General features: G+C 39.4%; 1 protein-coding gene across 2 annotated transcripts; it reads left to right on the top strand.

Annotated features, from left to right (window-relative positions):
• Positions 1-11,836: 11,836 nt before the first annotated feature.
• CTLA4 (cytotoxic T-lymphocyte associated protein 4) lies at positions 11,837-16,744 on the top strand. 2 transcript variants are annotated; one of them, XM_054478741.2, is made up of 4 exons: positions 11,837-11,945; positions 14,497-14,844; positions 15,286-15,395; positions 16,619-16,744. In XM_054478741.2, exons 1-4 carry the CDS (start codon positions 11,837-11,839, stop codon positions 16,721-16,723), a joined length of 672 nt encoding a protein of 223 aa, XP_054334716.1. In that variant the 3' UTR covers positions 16,724-16,744. The 2 variants fall into 2 exon arrangements, with proteins under 2 accessions (XP_054334716.1, XP_054334717.1); XM_054478742.2 differs by lacking the exon at positions 15,286-15,395 and having other exon boundaries at positions 16,619-16,722.
• The last annotated feature ends 2,140 nt before the right edge of the window (positions 16,745-18,884 follow it).

An 18,884-nucleotide genomic window follows, 5' to 3' on the forward strand; every position in this document is an offset into this window, starting at 1 on the left:
TCTTATCTCCCTTCAACTTCTCCAAAAACCAGAATGCCAAAGTTCTGATGACCTGACATATACTTAGTGTTATGTAAACATTAAAAGGACTTAATTTTTGTTGTTTGTAATATCTTTTTTTCTAACCACAAAATAACACATATACATTCATAAAAATGGAAAATACAGATAGGTAAAATAAGAAAATAAAAATTTTATGTAAAAATTATGTAAGCATCACTAAGATGTTACTATATATAATTCTGCATATATTTTTGCTTTAATTTTACAAAGCAGATCATACTCTAAATGTGATTTTCTAATCTGATTTTAAAATTTATATACCATGAAGGGAAAATACACTTTTAATTTAAAATTGTTGAGAGTTGAAAGTAAGAGATCCTTCCTAATGGTGCCTCCTCATCTCTCAGGTGAAAAAAACTCCGATGCAATTATATAACTAAAATAATTCACATTTAGAGAGCATCAGAGCCAGGCCTATAACTAAAACCTCTTAAATCTTGGGTAACTACTTTATGCATTTTACAGGTGTCCTTTCTTACTTTTCATATGCTATGACTAAATCCAGTGTGATTAATTGGGATTAGAAAACATGAGAAATTCTTATCTTCCTCTTATGTCCTTTAGCTTGGCTAAATGTTTGCTGGAAAACAGTGGGTAGGATCGATTAACACAGAATTTATTGAAAATATTTTATAGAAATAATTTGTACATTTTGTGTTGGGTTTTCAAACTTTAAAGCTTCAAATTGAGGTCTCTCTGCAGGAACAACAGGATTTGAGGCATTGAATCTCGGTAACATCTCAAACTGCTATAAATTTCTAAAAAGTTGTTATCTAACTCAGTATCAACAGAAACATGATTAAATCTAAGTAAGAATTTCCTTTTAGGTTTGTGACTTCAAAGAACCATTTATGCTGAAGAAATTTGAGTTAAAGGCTCTAAAAAAGATTCAATGAATCTTATCAATCAATCAATTTTATTTGCTAAATTTAGTACTAGAGTGACATTATCTGTACATTCTTTGTATAAAAACATCTAGCAGAGCACTTTTTTGGGGTTTTGTGATATCAAGAGGTTTTGGGAATTTTAGGAAAGTTCCACCCACAATAAAAACCAATGTTCTCTTATTGCTGATTAATTCTGTCAGGTGGGTCAGAATGGATGCTTCTTTGAATACATGCAAATTATCCTTCATTTAAAGTTTCTGTTTTGTCTTTCTTCCTTTGTTTCATTTGTTTGTCATTTCTCTTATTCTTCTCATTTTCTTCTTTATTCTCATTCTCTTAAAATAAAAATCTTAAGGATTTCACTTACTTTTTTCAGTTTTTCTTTGCTGCAGGAGATAGTGAAATCAGTGAGTAAAATCAGGTTATACAAATGGCATTCACTTACATAGACATTTTATGATGTTAAACTAAAAAAAAAAAAGCCTGGTTATTTGGAGGGAGATTCAGATAATTTGGAAGTGATTTATTTTCTCAAATGGAAATAGTGATTACAAATGATGAGAAAAAGAATTGCATTTATTTGGCAACATGATCATAAACTTGCTTACTGAATTTATCCTATAAATCAGGATAATAAATTCCAGTGGCAAACATTTAATTTTTAAACATCATAACTTCCTTTAGCTCTTTTTTTGTGAGCTTAAAATTCCAAATAAACTTACTTGTTCTCATGCTCACAATTGTCTATCTTATCCAAAGCATGAAATGCAGGAGATGCATTTGATGGAAGCTTCTTGACCTGCTTATATTTTAAGAGCACAGGAAACACATGTTTCTGGTGTTTTCTACTTGTCAGCATTTCTTAACCAATGGAACAGAAATGTCCAAAACTACAAAGTTCAAACTTTGCATGTGGCAAGAACTTTATGTGATCAGACTGAATCTAAATAATGTTGAGAAATAACAAAAATATAAGCAATGGATTTCTAAGCAGACAATGTCATTGCCATGACATGGTCCTATTAGGTGCATACAGAAACTGAGCTCTATGCGTGTGCCAGACAAAAACCAAAGAGCTTCGGTTTTAATTACAGTGCATTACTCTTATTACCCTCAACAGGTTCTGACGTGACCATGTAAATACAATTATTTAGTTTCTTCCTCAGGGCTGAAGTGTTGGGCTAGAGGTTTTCCTCTTAGAACATAATCTGTGAAATGGGTCTACTAAGGAAAGCTACTTAATGTAACCAGCTCCTTCTAAATCATATTCTCCTAAAGCACACCGGAATAATACAGTTCATTGGGCCAAAGTTTTCTAACATGGCTTCCCTCCATCTCAGTTAGTCCACAGCTGAGTAATCTGTTAGAAAATTGTGCCTAGGAGAGGGCAGAGCCAGTGATCGATATCTCAGATTCTGGCTGGTGATGGTTCAGTGTGATGTGGGATCAGAATTGCAGATAATGAGAAATAACCAGAATCTTTTTTCCTTGCCTCAGCCCATGAAGGATGTGTCCACCAGTTCATTCTTTTGACACTTGGAAAGAAGTGGAACGTGGATTCAGATTTGGCCAGATTACATTCAGAGGAGAATAAAACATGGCCAATAACACTGTAAGACCAGTGGTGTGCTTTCTGAGATGGTGAATGCCTATAGAATCTGTCAATATGACCGTATTTTTGTGTGTGTGTTGTAAAGTGCACATAACATAAAATCTACTATTTTAACCGTTTCAAAGTGTACAATTCAGTGGCATTTAGTATATTCACAACATCATGTGACAGTTACCACTATGCTGCTCCAGAGCGTTTTCATTACCCGAAAAGGAAATCTCATACCGCCAAGCAGTCATTCCCCATTCTCCCCTCTCACATTCCCTGGCAATCAATAATCTGCTTTCTGGCTCTACAGACTTGCTTATTCTAGATATTTCATATAAGTGGAATCGTACAATACATGTCCTTTTGTGTCTGGCTTATTTCACTCAGCATAATGTTTTCAAAGTTTACCCATGTTGTAGCATGCACCTTCATTCCTTTTTATGGCTGAATAATATTCCATGGTGTAGATAGAGTACATTTTGTTTATCCATTCATCAGTTGATGGACACCTGGGATGTTTCCACTTTGGCTGTTGTGATTAATGCTGCTATGAGACCATATGTATATGTTTTTTTACTTAAATGATTGGCTGATTTGTGTTTGTGGGTACCCAAGACCTAGCAGGAAGTTTGGTGGGGCTGGGTTTGAAGTTGCAAACTGGGCAGAAAACTACAGCCAGAAGCCATGCCAGTTCAAGAGGTTCTGGGGAAGATGGTGAATGATGATAAAGGCAGTGAGAAGAAAGTCACATTAGAGTCAAGGGCCCCTGGACTCTCATCTTGGTTCCACCACCAGCAGGCTGTGTGGGTGATTTGGGTAAATCATTTCACCTTCCTGGGCCTTCATATTCTCTCTTTAAAATGAGACAGTAGAATTCACTAACATTTCTTCTAGCTCTAGGAGTCAGTGCCTGCCACAGGCTGTGCAAACACCCTGTATTTCTTGTCACCTAACACACCCTTTTCCACCATCACAGCTGCTATCACTCACACTGTAAACAGTAAAGGTACTCTTTTTCTATATTTTCTGTGCTCAAGGTTTGGGCTTAACCATTTCCTCTGAACTGGAAGTATGAAGAGGATCAGGGCCTGGCATCATTGAAACGTGGCAGTCGCAGCAGGGCCCAAAATAACACAGCTCAAAATATGAAAGCAATGTCTCTGTAACCAAGAAACTGAAATAAATGCTCGAGGCTGAGATTATATCAGCCACAAATATCATGCAAGAAATGGGTTCCATCAAATGTTTGGCACTTCCAAGGTTACTCTTTATAGATAGCTAGCAAGTTTTGGGGTGTAGGTGGGTGGTTCATTCAGCATTAAATATGATTTGTAGTCCATGTCCAAGATTTCCTTCTCCTTGCACTAAGACAAGAACATATTAAGTGATTTGTGAAGTTTCTTCTTTTGTAAAATGGAAATGGTACTGGGTAATCTCAGCTTGTTCTTAATAGAAATCAGGTACACTCCTGAATGTACCATTCAGGTGGGGTACGTTGCGGGGAGGGTGTCGGGTCAAATATGGGACTATTTACCCTTCCCTTTCTGTTTATTTCTCCTTGACAATGAAAGAATAAGATATGAATATGTGACCCTGGGCAAGTCAATTACCTTCTCAATATCAGTTTCCTGATCTGTAAAATAAGAAGCTTACCTATTTTGAAAGCACCTATTTTTGGCTTTTGATAAAACCACTTACTTAAATTTATTTGTGGCTGGCTGTGTTACAACAGGGCTGAGGGATTAAGAAAACAGACAAAATCCAACTTTAATTTTACTTTTAGGAGTGAGAAGCTAAGGACATTGACAGACAATCAGAGATGATAATGTCTAAAATTCAAAATATAATAACAGAACATTATCCATAAGTGGAGATAAGATATTCAAAAGATGTAATCATATAAAGAGCTTAGGCAATTAGAACACAGATTCCCTGTACAAATTGCTTTGTGACCACAGTTAACTTATTATTATTATTATTATTATTTTGAGACAGTCTCACTCTGTTGCCCAGGCTGGAGTGCAGTGGTGTGATCTCAGCTCACTGCAACCTCTGCCTCCCAGGTTCAAGCGATTCTCATGCCTCAGCCTCCCGAGTAGCTAGGACTACAGGCACGCACCACCATGCCCAGCTAATTTTTGTATTTTTAGTAGTGATGAGGTTTCACCATGTTGGCCAGGCTGGTCTCGAACTCCGGACCTCAAGTGATCCGCCCGCCTCAGCCTCCCAAAGTGCTGAGATTACAGGCATGAACCACCATGCCCGGCTGACTTATTATTTATTCATTCAAAAATATTTGTTTTCATCTCTATATAATTAAATCTGTGACAGGCAAAGATTACCCTTCAACGGAAGCAGGCTCTGCATTTCATTATCATCCAAATCAGCAAATACAACTTTGCTTCCCTGACAACCCTGTTCACAATGTAAACTGAAAAGCCAGGAGGAACCTACTCTGTTTCCCCACTAAAGGACTGACAAAGTCCACAGCTCAGAAGCATCCATTTTTTACCTGATTTTATGAAATGGATTATAGTTTCCTAGGGACTGAAAATTAATCTACCACATTTAATTAACTGGGTTCTTGCCCAGCCCATATTTTCACCCTTTAATGGTAATGAAGCTAAAATTTCTTTCCAGTCACTTTGCATATCATTTCCTTTCTCTTTAATTCTCTTTCGAAGTGAGATGATTGATAGATTCTTCTTCAGCAGTCACTTACTTTGGTAGATGATTTTCTTTTTCCTTTGAAGTAGATTTTGAGAGGAGCTCTGTGTGATGAGCTAATTAGCACAAACACACAGAGTATATAACCTTAATTAGGCATGATTATAGGCTCAACGTAATGGGATGTCCTGAAACTGCACACTATGCAAATATTAGACTTTTCATTCTTCCCATTACATCGGAAACCATCAAGTAAAGGATGTTTTGCACAGTCAATGCCAGGTGCAAATCTTTCAATAAAAGGTTGATTTTTTTTTTTGTTGTTGTTGTTGTTGTACTAGTTGGGTAAAGGATAATTGGAGGAGGTTTAGGGAAAAAAGGTTCAAAAATCTGAAAAGTTGAGTTAAGTTCAGAATGAGCTATGCAAGCTGAGGAATTTTACAATTAAGTAAACAACCCAGTTACTCTTCAAACTCTACCTCTTTTGGAATTCTGAAGATACTTCACCATAGGCACCACTGTGAATTATGCAAATCTTGAGAGATCTTTTAAACCCAGTAACCACTAAGAGTACTACAAAACCAGTCTGGGGTTTACTCAAGCTATTAGGATATAAGAAGATAGTGAGTATAAATGAAATCACTATCTGTGAATCCCCAAGTCCTAATTTTAGCCGATTATTTTCATTTCCTTTACCACCAACCCCCCACCTTTTTTTCTTTTATAATTGGAGTGGTAAAAATAATTAGCAAATTGACTTTCCCCTTCCTAACCTGAAATGAAAATATCCAAGGATGTGGTACCCTTAGACATTTGAATATTTGGCCACTGAATAATTGAGAGCTTATAATACATAATTCTTAGATTATGTGTAGAGTTGTAAGTTTTTAGACTCAATCAGGTAAAAAATAATAAGCTGTTTGGTTCCAGACACTCATGGAAATACTGACAGGGCAGAAATTCAATATGTGAGTATTAGAATAATTAGTATCTGATTTTAATCTAAAATATCATCTATTCAGTAGAAATGATAATGAAAGAGGGTTTATATAACAGCTGAAATTTAAAATCCGTAGCTTTCTCTGTGTTTAATATGTAAACTAATGTCTCCTGAGAACATAGTATATGATAGGCACAGTGTTCAATAACTTATTGGTATAGACTCATTGAATCATCACAATAATGATATAAGATAATTCCTGTAAATTACCCATATTTTACAGATGAGGAAGCTGAGGATCAGAGAAGTTAAAAAATGTCATCCAAGATCACATATCCAGACAGCCAGGACTTGAACTCATGTCTGTCTGACTCCAGCCATGCTTTTAATCACTCTGCTGGGCTCATTAGTACCTATCAGGCCTATGATTGTGTCCTTAGTGATTAGCACTTTCCCCAGAGCTGGAAATGAGATGCGAGAGAAATAAAAACGCTTGAGATCTAAACTGAAATGCAGAAATTATTATCTAGTAGGTACAAAAGAGGCCTTGACTAGGTGCTTTGTGTGTGTTGAGGATGTAAGTGCTGTGGAAATAGAGTTTGGAGGAAGACAGACAGAATTACACATGATTGACTATAATAAGTACAAACCTATATGATACATGTTATTACTGTACATAAGATAACTGGGGAAAAATAAGTACTGAATGAGAATGAGAAGACGAAGATCTCAATCCAGTTTTTGCCACATACCAAATGTAGCACTAGATCAATGAGGGTCTCAACAGGAAACAGGGGGTTCAAATAAAAGATTCAATGAAAGAACTACTTTGAGAAATATTAAGAAGGGTTAGGGGTGGAGGTTGGTAACGCACCCAGACACTAGCAACAGTGGAAGCTGATAGCACCCCTAGGGTGGAAAGGACCAGGGGAGGTAAGAGTAAGAACGGGCATCATAGAACAGGGGCCACCAAACAAGAGCTGTACTTGTGGAGAGGTACTGTTACTACCAGACATATGGCCCTGAATCTGGGAGAGGGCAGGGAAGAAAGACCTGGACTTCCACCTTGTGCTTTCTCATGTGCTGGGAGCTTCCAATGCTAAGCCCTCAGAAGCCACCCTGACAGGGAAGTAATGAGACATTTTCTACAGGGGTCTGTCCCAGGTGGAGCTTGGATCTGAGGAAAGGGGATGGAGAATCACCTTCAGCAAGTCACTTTTCCTCTCTAAATTTCAGTTTGCTCATCTCTCGTTTATTGCCTACCATATTATCAATAATATAAATAGTTGGCCTTATAATTTTTACTTCGAATTTTTTTGAAAAACCTCAAATTTACAAAGAATTTGTAAGAATAGTACCATGAATACACACATATTCTTCACCTAGATTCACCAATTGTTAACATTCCATCACTGTTGTTTAATTCTTTTTATCTTTCTCTGCTAACACAGACACGTATTTTTGCTGAACCATCTGAGAGTACTTGCTGACATTCTGACACTTAAACCTCGAATACCTAAGTATTATCTATAAACAAGGGTGGTTCTCTACATAACCCCAGTACAATGATCACATTCAGGAAATTTAACATTAGGGCAATGCTATTATGAAATACAGGCTGTACTCAAATTTCCCCCAGTTTCTCAGTAATCTGCTTTGTATTATTTTTTTCAATCAAGAATAACACATTAAATTCTGTCATCATGTCTCTATTTTCTCCTTTAATCTAGAATGGTTTTCCTGGCTTTTCCCTTTTTAATCTTTTGTGATATTAACATTTTTAAAGAATCTAGGCCAGTTATTTTGCAGAATATGGATTTGTCTGATTATTTCTTCATGCGTAGATTCAGTTAAAACAATTTTGGCAATAACTACACAAAGTTGTTGTGTCCTTCTCAGTGTATTGTATCTGGAGGTACCCTATGTCAGAACACTCCATCACAGTAATATTCAGTTGGGATCACTTGGTTAAAGCAGTATCTGCTAGATTTATCAATTATCTTTTCCCTATTATAATTATCAAGTAATCTGTGGGGTGGTATATGTGAATATATCTTTTCTCACCAAGATTCTTTTACCCAGCATTTTTTTTTACAACCATTTGAATTTTCTTGCTATGACAGAATTAGTTTCATAAGAGCATAATTAAAGAATCCGGTAAGACGTCTTTGAAAGTTCTAATTACAACCCTCATCTCTTCTTATGTTAAACTGTCTTCATTTATTTACCTACTCATTTAACAAATGTTTAAAGAATGCTCGTTTTGTGGGTTGGCCTATGACATTTTCATCAGTGGCTTCATAGTTGCCTAAACTAATGTCTCCTCCTGTGCTCCAGAATCCTATTGGCAACTGTTTTCCATGGATGCCATAAACTCAACATACCCAAACGAAAGCTGTCATTTCACTTTCTCACCTGCTCTTCCTGTTATTTATTCCAGTAAATTGCACCTCTGTCTTCTCAGTGACCCTATAATAAGAAAGGACTGTTTATTGAGTGGCTATCTGTTACAATAGGCCTTTTATACATGTTACGTCCATTATCTCATTTAATCCTTTCAATAATCTTGAGAAGTAAATGCCATTATCTGGAGGACATTGGGCTTTGAGCCCCAGGTCAACAGTAAGCAAGTCCTCATGCTAGGATACAAATCCAGTTATCTTGGGCTTCAAAATCTTTGCTTTAGTGTGGTGATAAAGAGTATCACTGGCTTCAAATCCTGGCTCTGCCACTTCCTACGGGTGATTGGATAAGTCACCTTAACTTTCAATGCCTTGGTTTCCTTCTTTATAAAATGGGAAAAATGAGAACTCTTGTCTTGTAGGGTTGTTATGAGACTTGAAAGAAACAAAACTTGCTGGGCACGGTAGCTCATGCCTGTAATCCCAGTGTTTTGGGAGGCCATGGTGGGTAGATCACCTGAGGTCAGGAATTTGAGACTAGCCTGGTCAGCATGGCGAAACCCCACTTCTACTAAAATAATACAAAAAATTAGCTGGGCGTGGTGGTGGGTGCCTGCAATCCCAGCTACTTGGGAGGCTGAGGTGGGAGAATTGCTTGAACCCGGGAGGCAGAGGTTGCAGTGAGCCGAGAACGCACCACTGCACTCCAACCTGGGCAACAAGAGTGAAACTCTGTCTCAAAAAAATAAAAAAGAAAAGAAAGAAAACTTGACATTTGAATAATTTCTGCAGCACCACAGTACTTCTCAAACCATAATTCTGGTGTCATTCATTCTAAACTTCTCCCTCCACTCACTGATTGTGGACTAGTCCTATAGGGACCTCGTCTTCACAGCTGTCATTACCTTAGTTTAGACCAGGGGTTGGCAAACCATGGCCCACAGGCCAAATCCAGACTTCACCTATTTTCGTAAATAAAGTTTTATTGGAATGCACACACACCCATTTGTTTACATATAATATATGGCTTCTTTCATTCTAAAATGACAGAGTTGAGTAGTGGCAACAGAGACTACACCGTTTGCAAATCATAACATATTTACTATTTTGCCCCCTTCAGAAAGCTTTCCAAATCCTGGTGCCTGGCGTATTCCAATAGTCTTCTTCCCAGTTTTCCTGGTTACATTTCTCCCTGAACCCATCCTCCCCATCCCTAAAATTTCCCCCAAATGTGAACTCAGTCATGCCAATTTGCTCCTTATGTTTAATTGGCCCTTGCTGCTAAGAGCATCCGCTTGCACCTTCTGCTCATCCCCAGACAAGCTTTGTCCTGTGACCATAATGAACTCTTCATGCCATTTCCAACCTTAGCCCATGTTGTTCTTCTTGTCGAATATCCACCCTTTTCCCTGTTTTCAATAATAAGTTCAGGCTTTTCTTCTTCTGAGAAGCCCTTTCTGACTTCCACAGGCTGAACCACTGGCTTCTGCTCCTCTACATAATACTTCAATTCCAGCATTGATCTCACTTTATCATGATCATGGGTTTAGCTGTCTGTCCCTGCCACTGCTGTGTGTTCCTCTTGAGGGCAGGAACATTTGTTTTTCACTTTTTAAAAAACCTCTGGTGCCCAGTCTGGCATTAGGAAGTGCCCATTAGGTTGCTATTGCTTGTCGGCACTTGAGCTGGGGCTTGAAGGTTTCTATGATGTGTAGCAGCGTATAGAAAACAGGCAGGTCAGAAGAGGCGTCTGTGCAGCACACCAACATGGCACATGTATACATATGTAACAAATCTGCACGTTGTGCACATGTACCCTAAAACTTAAAGTATAATAATAATAAAATTAAAAAAAAAAAAAAAGAAGAGGCTTCCTGGAGGAGGTGACAGCTGAGCTAAGTCCTGGAGGATGAGAAGGAGTATAAAATAAGATAATAGGAGAAAAAAGGCAGTAGGAACAGCATGGGTAAAGGTGATGAGGCCTGAAAGAGGCACGTGGAAGGAAAGACAAATGCAGGAAGGGGGAATGGGAAGGAATGCTGGGGCACAGGCCAAAGAGGGAGGCATTTGGTGAGTATTCGCAGAGTCTCCTCTGCTGTGCTGAGGTGTGGACAATGGGAAACCATGGACGGACTGGAGTAGGCAAATGCCATATTCCCTGTTGCAACTGTCTGTTTGCACGTCAGCCTTCTAGAAGCCCCTTAAGGTATCAACTATGTTTTTGTTTTGTCATCATTCAATCCTAAGTGCACAGAATTCCTGGCATATTACAGGTTCCCCATAAATGTTTCTTTCTTTATTAAAATGTATGAAAACTCTCCAGATTTAAGGAAGGTCCTCAATGTTTCAAATTCTTTTTGTTAGATCATTGGTCCTGTCTACAGCTGTCACAAATTTAAGGACTCTGGTTATATTTAATCTTCACTTTTGAATTTTCTGCTTGAAAAATTTGTATTAGGAAAAAAAAGTCTATCCGTTTATGGAAGGCTCTAATCTCTTGAATCATTTGGGTTGGCTTTTCTTTGGACCTTCTTCAACTCTGTTTTGTCTCTGTTGAGTTAAGGCTTTTAAGAACATCTGAATTCTTTCCTTCTGCAAAACAAGAGGCAGCTTTTTTTCTGCCTATTTTCAGTTTATTTCTTGTGATTTTGGTTTTTTTCTCTTAACCAAATGCTAAATGGAGTTAGGAAAAATAAACTTATTTGTAAAGCTGTCAAGGGACCATTAGAAGGATGGTGCTTCACAGATAGAATACAGTTTTTATTAATGATGCCTAGACAAATCCTGCCATTAGCCCAAGGGCTCAGAAAGTTAGCAGCCTAGTAGTTTTGGAGAGGTCAATGAAATGAATTGGACTGGATGGTTAAGGATGCCCAGAAGATTGAATAAAATTGGGATTTAGGAGGACCCTTGTACTCCAGGAAATTCTCCAAGTCTCCACTTAGTTATCCAGATCCTCAAAGTGAACATGAAGCTTCAGTTTCAAATTGAATACATTTTCCATCCATGGATTGGCTTGTTTTGTTCAGTTGAGTGCTTGAGGTTGTCTTTTCGACGTAACAGCTAAACCCACGGCTTCCTTTCTCGTAAAACCAAAACAAAAAGGCTTTCTATTCAAGTGCCTTCTGTGTGTGCACATGTGTAATACATATCTGGGATCAAAGCTATCTATATAAAGTCCTTGATTCTGTGTGGGTTCAAACACATTTCAAAGCTTCAGGATCCTGAAAGGTTTTGCTCTACTTCCTGAAGACCTGAACATCACTCCCATAAAGCCATGGCTTGCCTTGGATTTCAGCGGCACAAGGCTCAGCTGAACCTTGCTACCAGGACCTGGCCCTGCACTCTCCTGTTTTTTCTTCTCTTCATCCCTGTCTTCTGCAAAGGTGAGTGAGACTTTTGGAGCATGAAGATGGAGGAGGTGTTTCTCCCACCTGGGTTTCATTTGTTTCAGCAGTCAAGGGCAGTGATTTATAGCAAAGCCAGAAGTTAAAGGTAAAACTCCAATCTGGCTTGGCTGGCTCTGTATTCCAGGGCCAGCAGGGAACAGTTGGGCGGCAGCAAATAAGGCAAAGAGATAGCTCAGAACAGAGTGCCAGGTATTTAGTAGGGGCTTCATGAATGCATGTGAGTTGGTTTAGTAGAGAGACACAGGCAATTTCAGACCCTTCTATGAGACTGGAAGTGATTTAAGAGGGAAAGGATAGCTGTAGTCCTGAATACATTTGAGCTGGGTTTCAGGATGAGCTCACAAGTTCCTTTAAAAAAAATCGACTTAAGCAAATCCTGGGAAGAGTTTCTTTGCTATACAATTCAAGGTTTTAAGGTCCTCGGATTCATATACTTTATAAATGAATTAGCCAGCTTGTTTAAAATGTAGGGAAATTGTGGGAAGAATGCCTTCTTTACTTAATTCAAGGTTTTAAGTTTCTCTTAATCAATTCTACAAGCTAATTAGCCAATTATTTAAAAATAAAAGTTTGAAATTGCCAAAAAAAAAAAAAAAAAAAGACAAGAAAAAGGAAAGAAAGAAAGCCAGCAGTCTGTTTGGCATACAATACTTAATTGTTGTCTGACCTACATGTGGGTTTCAGATGCAAATCCTTAGTTTTCAGCTCTTCAGAGACTGACACCAGGTTTGTTACATGGCTTAAAATGATGAGTATTTCCATTGAATCTCAACCTTATCTCTCTCTAGACCTTCTTGGTTAAGAAACCATGCAGTTTGTATGAAGTAGGTACTCAAAAGATATTTGATGATTTAATTTTTACTGGAGAAGAAATATTCACATATATTTTCTTATTTTTACATGTTTTAAATATGTAAAGATTAAATAAACACTCTTAGAAGTATTTAAATTTCCTAAAGTAAATTTATCTCAACCAGTAACCAGGACCCTCCCATGACAGATACTGGAAAGTTGAGTGTGACCACATTTAGTGGTGATAAGTGTGAGCTTGCTTGGGGAGAGGGCAGGACATTTAGGATTTCTTAAGCTTAGAGTCAATACAATAAAGATTATTGAGCGCTCACTTGGGCGGGATATAATCACTGCTCACAGGAGTTCATGAACCACAAGTAAAAGAGTGGGGAGATATGATTAGTTCACAAATAACTTTAATACAGAGCAGAAAGTAATGAACTACTGCAATGGAGTTATCACAGTGCTAAGGATGTTCAGAGGGCATCTCTGATAGGCAGAGGTGAGGGTTAGGGAAGGAAACTATAGTCTAGCTAGCTAGGGCTGCTGGAATAGACATGACAATGGCTGCTGCCAAACTGTTTTCTCTTCTGAGGACAGATGTCCAGTACAGGTGGCTTGGTGGAAGGGACTAGTGTCTCTAATATAGGGTGATTTATAAGTAGGAAATTGTGTCCTAGAAATTCAGACCAGAGTGATAGATTGGAATTGGATCATGGGGGACTCATTGCATGTTATTTATTGTATTTGTTTTTGCAATCAGTGTTAGTAAAGTGTCAAAGGGATTGAGCAGATGAGTGACATCATGCAACACAAGTTTTGAGTTTCACTTGTCAGACTGACTGGAGAGGGGCCTGGTTAGTTACAGGAAGGTAATTTGGCATGCAGCCACTATTTTTGAGTTGATGCAAGCCTCTCTGTATGGAGAGCTGGTCTCCTTTATCCTGTGGGAAAAGAGAGAACAAAGGAGCATGGGAGTATTCAAGGGAAGGAGAAATAAAGGGCAGAGAGGCAGCGGTGGTGTCAGGGGAAGCCCACAGGAGTTAACAGCAGGGTTGCCTCAACCTAGAGAGGAAACGACCTGGTGCCCTCGGCTCTGTGGCTTCCTTCATCTAACAACATCTTCCACTCTACAACAATGCCAGGGAAGGCGGAGGCTGGTACAGTGCATCAAGACACAGCTACTCCTGGGTGATAGAGGTTCAGGGCCAGCTCAATAAGTAGGCAGAGGTTTTTGACATATACTTTGAGAGATAAAGCAAGATTCTGTACCTCAACCTTCTGAATTTCCCCTACCACTCATTATAGTTCCGGAGCTATATAGCTCCTATCATTCTATCATAACCTTAGAATACCAGAGAACATATCATCTCATCTAATTATCTCTTACTATATGTGAAAAAAGTGAAGGACATGGGGGAAGTGTGACTTGCCCCAAATCACATATTTCATGGTAGAGCCAGGTCTTCTGTTTGTCATGTCAGTGTTCTTCCTACCACAACCATCTTGAAGAATCTATTTCTCAGTAAGAAAATATCTTTATGGAGAGTAGATGGAAAACAGTTGAGAGATGGAGGGGAGGCTGGGGGTGTGGAGAGGGGAAGGGGTAAGTGATAGATTTGTTGAAGGGGGAGAGAAGGCCGTGGGGATGAAGCTAGAAGGCAGAAGGGCTTGCCTGGTCTTGGCCACGAAGGAGCATGAGTTCACCGAGTTCCCTTTGGCTTTTCCATGCTAGCAATGCACGTGGCCCAGCCTGCTGTGGTGCTGGCCAGCAGCCGAGGCATCGCCAGCTTTGTGTGTGAGTATGCGTCTCCAGGCAAAGCCACTGAGGTCCGGGTGACAGTGCTTCGGCAGGCCGACAGCCAGGTGACTGAAGTCTGTGCGGCAACATACATGATGGGGAATGAGTTGACCTTCCTAGATGATTCCATCTGCACGGGCACCTCCAGTGGAAATCAAGTGAACCTCACTATCCAAGGACTGAGAGCCATGGACACGGGACTCTACATCTGCAAGGTGGAGCTCATGTACCCACCGCCATACTACATGGGCATAGGCAACGGAACCCAGATTTATGTAATTGGTGAGCAAAGCCATTTCACTGAGTTGACACCTGTTGCATTGCAGTCTTCTACGCGCAAAAACAGTTTTGTTCCTTAATTTCAGGAGGTTTACTTTTAGGACCGTGGATATTCTCTTTAAGAGTTCTCTACCACATGATAGCCTTGCTTATTATGGGTGGCAACCTTAATAGCATTCTGACTATAAAATAAAATGATCTGGGGAAGTTGGAGCTCTCACTCTGGAGTGCTAACCATCATGACGTTTGATCTGTGCTTTTGATATGATATGATGCTCCTGGGGAAGTAGTCCCAAATAGCCAAACCTATTGGTGGGCTACCCATGCAATTTAGGGGTGGACCTCAAGGCCTGGAAGCTCTAATGTCCTTTTTCACCAATGTTGGGGAGTAGAGCCCTAGAGTTTAAAACTGTCTCAGGGAGGCTCTGCTTTGTTTTGTTGCAGATCCAGAACCGTGCCCAGATTCTGACTTCCTCCTCTGGATCCTTGCAGCAGTTAGTTCGGGGTTGTTTTTTTATAGCTTTCTCCTCACAGCTGTTTCTTTGAGCAAAATGGTGAGTGTGGTGCTGATGGTGCACCATGTCTGATGGGGATACCTTTGGTGGTATCAACTGACCAAAAGATGATGTTGAGTTTAGTGTTCTTGAGATGAGATGAGGCAATAAATGAAGAGGAAGAAGGACAGTGGTAAAGAATGCACTAGAACCGTAGGCATTGGCAATTGAGGTTTCAGAATGACTAATATTTTAGATGAATTTGTTTGACATTGAATGTTCATGTGCTTCTGAGCAGGGTTTCAATTTGAGTAACCGCTGCAATAACATGGGGCAGCTGTTTTGCTCTTTGTCTTCATGACAATTGTACTTAAGCTAACAGCCCTGAAACACGAGATTAGGCTGGGCAGAATGCTGCTAGAGAGGACCACCTGGATGGTCTTTATTCTCCTTCTCCATGTCCCTCTCCATCACCTGGAAATCACCTCTTGGTGCCACTCTGGTGCCTTCCTTGTCGAAGCTGTAGCTACTCACATAACACCTATCCCTATTATCCAGTTTGCTTGACTGGGACGTTTTGCCTTCCCCTTCAGCCAGGAAATGAAAGTCCCAGTTTTTATTTATCACAGGTGTTGGTGTTGGTGGTAGAAGAGGTAGAAGTATGGAATCAGGCCTCCTGTCAGGATTTCTTTTTGACAGTCCCTCTCAGACACCTCTGCCTAAGGCTGGCTTTGCCATTACAAACTCACCCTTCTTCCTCTCTCCCTTCTTCTCTTCCTCTTCCTTCTTCTCGCTCTTTCTCTCTCTCTCTTTCTCACTCTCTGTCTCTTATACACATACACAAAGATATACTCTATTCCAACATCCTCTACCCAACCTGACAGAGATGTCCTTTGCTGTAGGTTCAGCAGTGGGGATGAGAAATACAGCTCTCAAACAGGATAACTAAAGCTTATTACCTTATCAAGCTTGTTCCCTTGCAGACAAGATCGATCAATTATCACTGGCTTTCTGGGTGTTCTTTGTGAAGCTTTCTCAAAGTCTCTTTCTCCTATCTTCCATTCAAGGCAAATGATTGCCATTTAACATCAAAATCACAGTTATTTATCTAAAATAAATTTTAATAGCTGAATCAAGAAAATCTCCTGAGGTTTATAATTCTGTATGCTGTGAACATTCATTTTTAACCAGGTAGGGACCCAATATGTGTTGAGTTCTATTATGGTTAGAAGTGGCTTCTGTATTCCTCAGTAGTAATTACTGTTTCTTTTTGTGTTTGACAGCTAAAGAAAAGAAGCCCTCTTACAACAGGGGTCTATGTGAAAATGCCCCCAACAGAGCCAGAATGTGAAAAGCAATTTCAGCCTTATTTTATTCCTATCAATTGAGAAACCATTATGAAGAAGAGAGTCCATATTTCAATTTCCAAGAGCTGAGGCAATTCTAACTTTTTTGCTATCCAGCTATTTTTATTTGTTTGTGCATTTGGGGGGAATTCATCTCTCTTTAAAGTTGGATGCAGAACCCAAATTACGTGTACTACAATTTAAAGCAAAGGAGTAGAAAGACAGAGCTGGGATGTTTCTGTCACATCAGCTCCACTTTCAGTGAAAGCATCACTTGGAATTAATATGCGGATGCAGCATTATGATGTGGGTCAAGGAATTAAGTTAGGGAATGGCACAGACCAAAGAAAGAAAAGGCAGGGAGCGAGGGAGAAGACTGTATTGTACACACCTTATATTTACGTATGAGATGTTTATAGCCGAAATGATCTTTTCAAGTTAAATTTTATGCCTTTTATTTCTTAAACAAATGTATGATTACATCAAGGCTTCAAAAATACTCACATGGCTATGTTTTAGCCAGTGATGCTAAAGGTTGTATTGCATATATATATATATATATATATATATATTTTAATTTGATGGTATTGTGCATAGAGCCACGTATGTTTTTGTGTATTTGTTAATGGTTTGAATATAAACACTATATGGCAGTGTTTTTCCACCTTGGGTCCCAGGGAAGTTTTGTGGAGGAGCTCAGGACACTAATACACCAGGTAGAACACAAGGTCATTTGCTAACTGGCTTGGAAACTGGATGAGGTCATAGCAGTGCTTGATTGCGCGGAATTATGCTGAGTTGGTGTTGACATGTGCTTTGGGGCTTTTACACCAGTTCCTTTCAATGGTTTGCAAGGAAGCCACAGCTGGTGGTATCTGAGTTGACTTGACAGAACACTGTCTTGAAGACAATGGCTTACTCCAGGAGACCCATAGGTATGACCTTCTAGGAAGCTCCAGTTCGATGGGCCCAATTCTTACAAACATGTGGTTAATGCCATGAACAGAAGAAGGCAGCAGGTGGCAGGATGGGGTGCATGAAGGTTTCTGAAAATTAACACTGCTTGTGTTTTTAACTCAATATTTTCCATGAAAATGCAACAACATGTATAATATTTTTAATTAAATAAAAATCTGCGGTGGTCGTTTTCCGGAGTTGTCTTTATCATCCTTGCATTTGAATATTGTGTTTAAATTTTTGATTGATTCATTCAGTATCTGGTGGAGTCTCCAATATTAGAAATACTGGAAACAAATTGAAAAACCACAAAAGGACAAATAATGCTTCATGAGTCAGCTTTGCACCAGCCATTACCTGCAAGTCATTCTCGGAAGGTATCCATCCTCTTTCCTTTTGATTTCTTCACCACTATTTGGGATATAACGTGGGTTAACACAGACGTAGCAGTCCTTTATAAATCAATTGGCATGCTGTTTAACACAGGTTCTTCACCTCCCCTTTCTTACCGCCTGCTTTCTCAGCTCAACTATCACAGGCATTACAGTTGTCATGGCAACCCCAAATGTTGGCAACCACGTCCCTTGCAGCCATTTTGATCTGCCTTCCTGAAATATAGAGCTTTTCCTTGTGGCTTCCAAATGAACTATTTTGCAAATGTGGGGAAAACACACACCTGTGGTCCTATGTTGCTATCAGCTGGCACACCTAGGCCTGGCACACTAAGCCTTCTGTGATTCTTGCTTAACCAATGTATAGTCTCAGCACATTTGGTTTCCACTTAAGGTTTCCTATTTTTGACCTCCACATCCTGTTATTGTCTTTTGCAATGATTCTCAGTGTGGTCAGGGACCACCTATAACTGAATCCACTGGGTCACTTACTAAAAACACCAATTCACACTTATTCCCAGATGCGTTGAATCAGAATCTTTGAGTGGTGGGGCCAGGAGTTTGTATTTCCAGAAATCTTCCCAGTGCTTCTTATACCCATCAAGTTTTGAGAATCACTGCTTAGGCAACTCTGTCTGTCTCTTCCTCTGTCTCTCCCCCTTGCTCATTCTCTTGCTTGCTCTTGCTCTCTTTCTCTCTCTCTTTCTTGCCCCAGCAAGTGCTAACAAACACACAAAACAGCACACAGTATGCATTTCATAAGGGGTTGTTAAATAAAAACGAATAGGTCTTTCAAAGTAAGGTAACGATTATTACCTAGAATGAGCTCCTTTTCTGTGGAAGACTGTGCTTCT

Source organism: Pongo pygmaeus, chromosome 11 (genome assembly GCF_028885625.2).
Source record: "Pongo pygmaeus isolate AG05252 chromosome 11, NHGRI_mPonPyg2-v2.0_pri, whole genome shotgun sequence".
In the NCBI taxonomy this organism is placed as follows: Eukaryota; Metazoa; Chordata; class Mammalia; order Primates; family Hominidae; genus Pongo; species Pongo pygmaeus.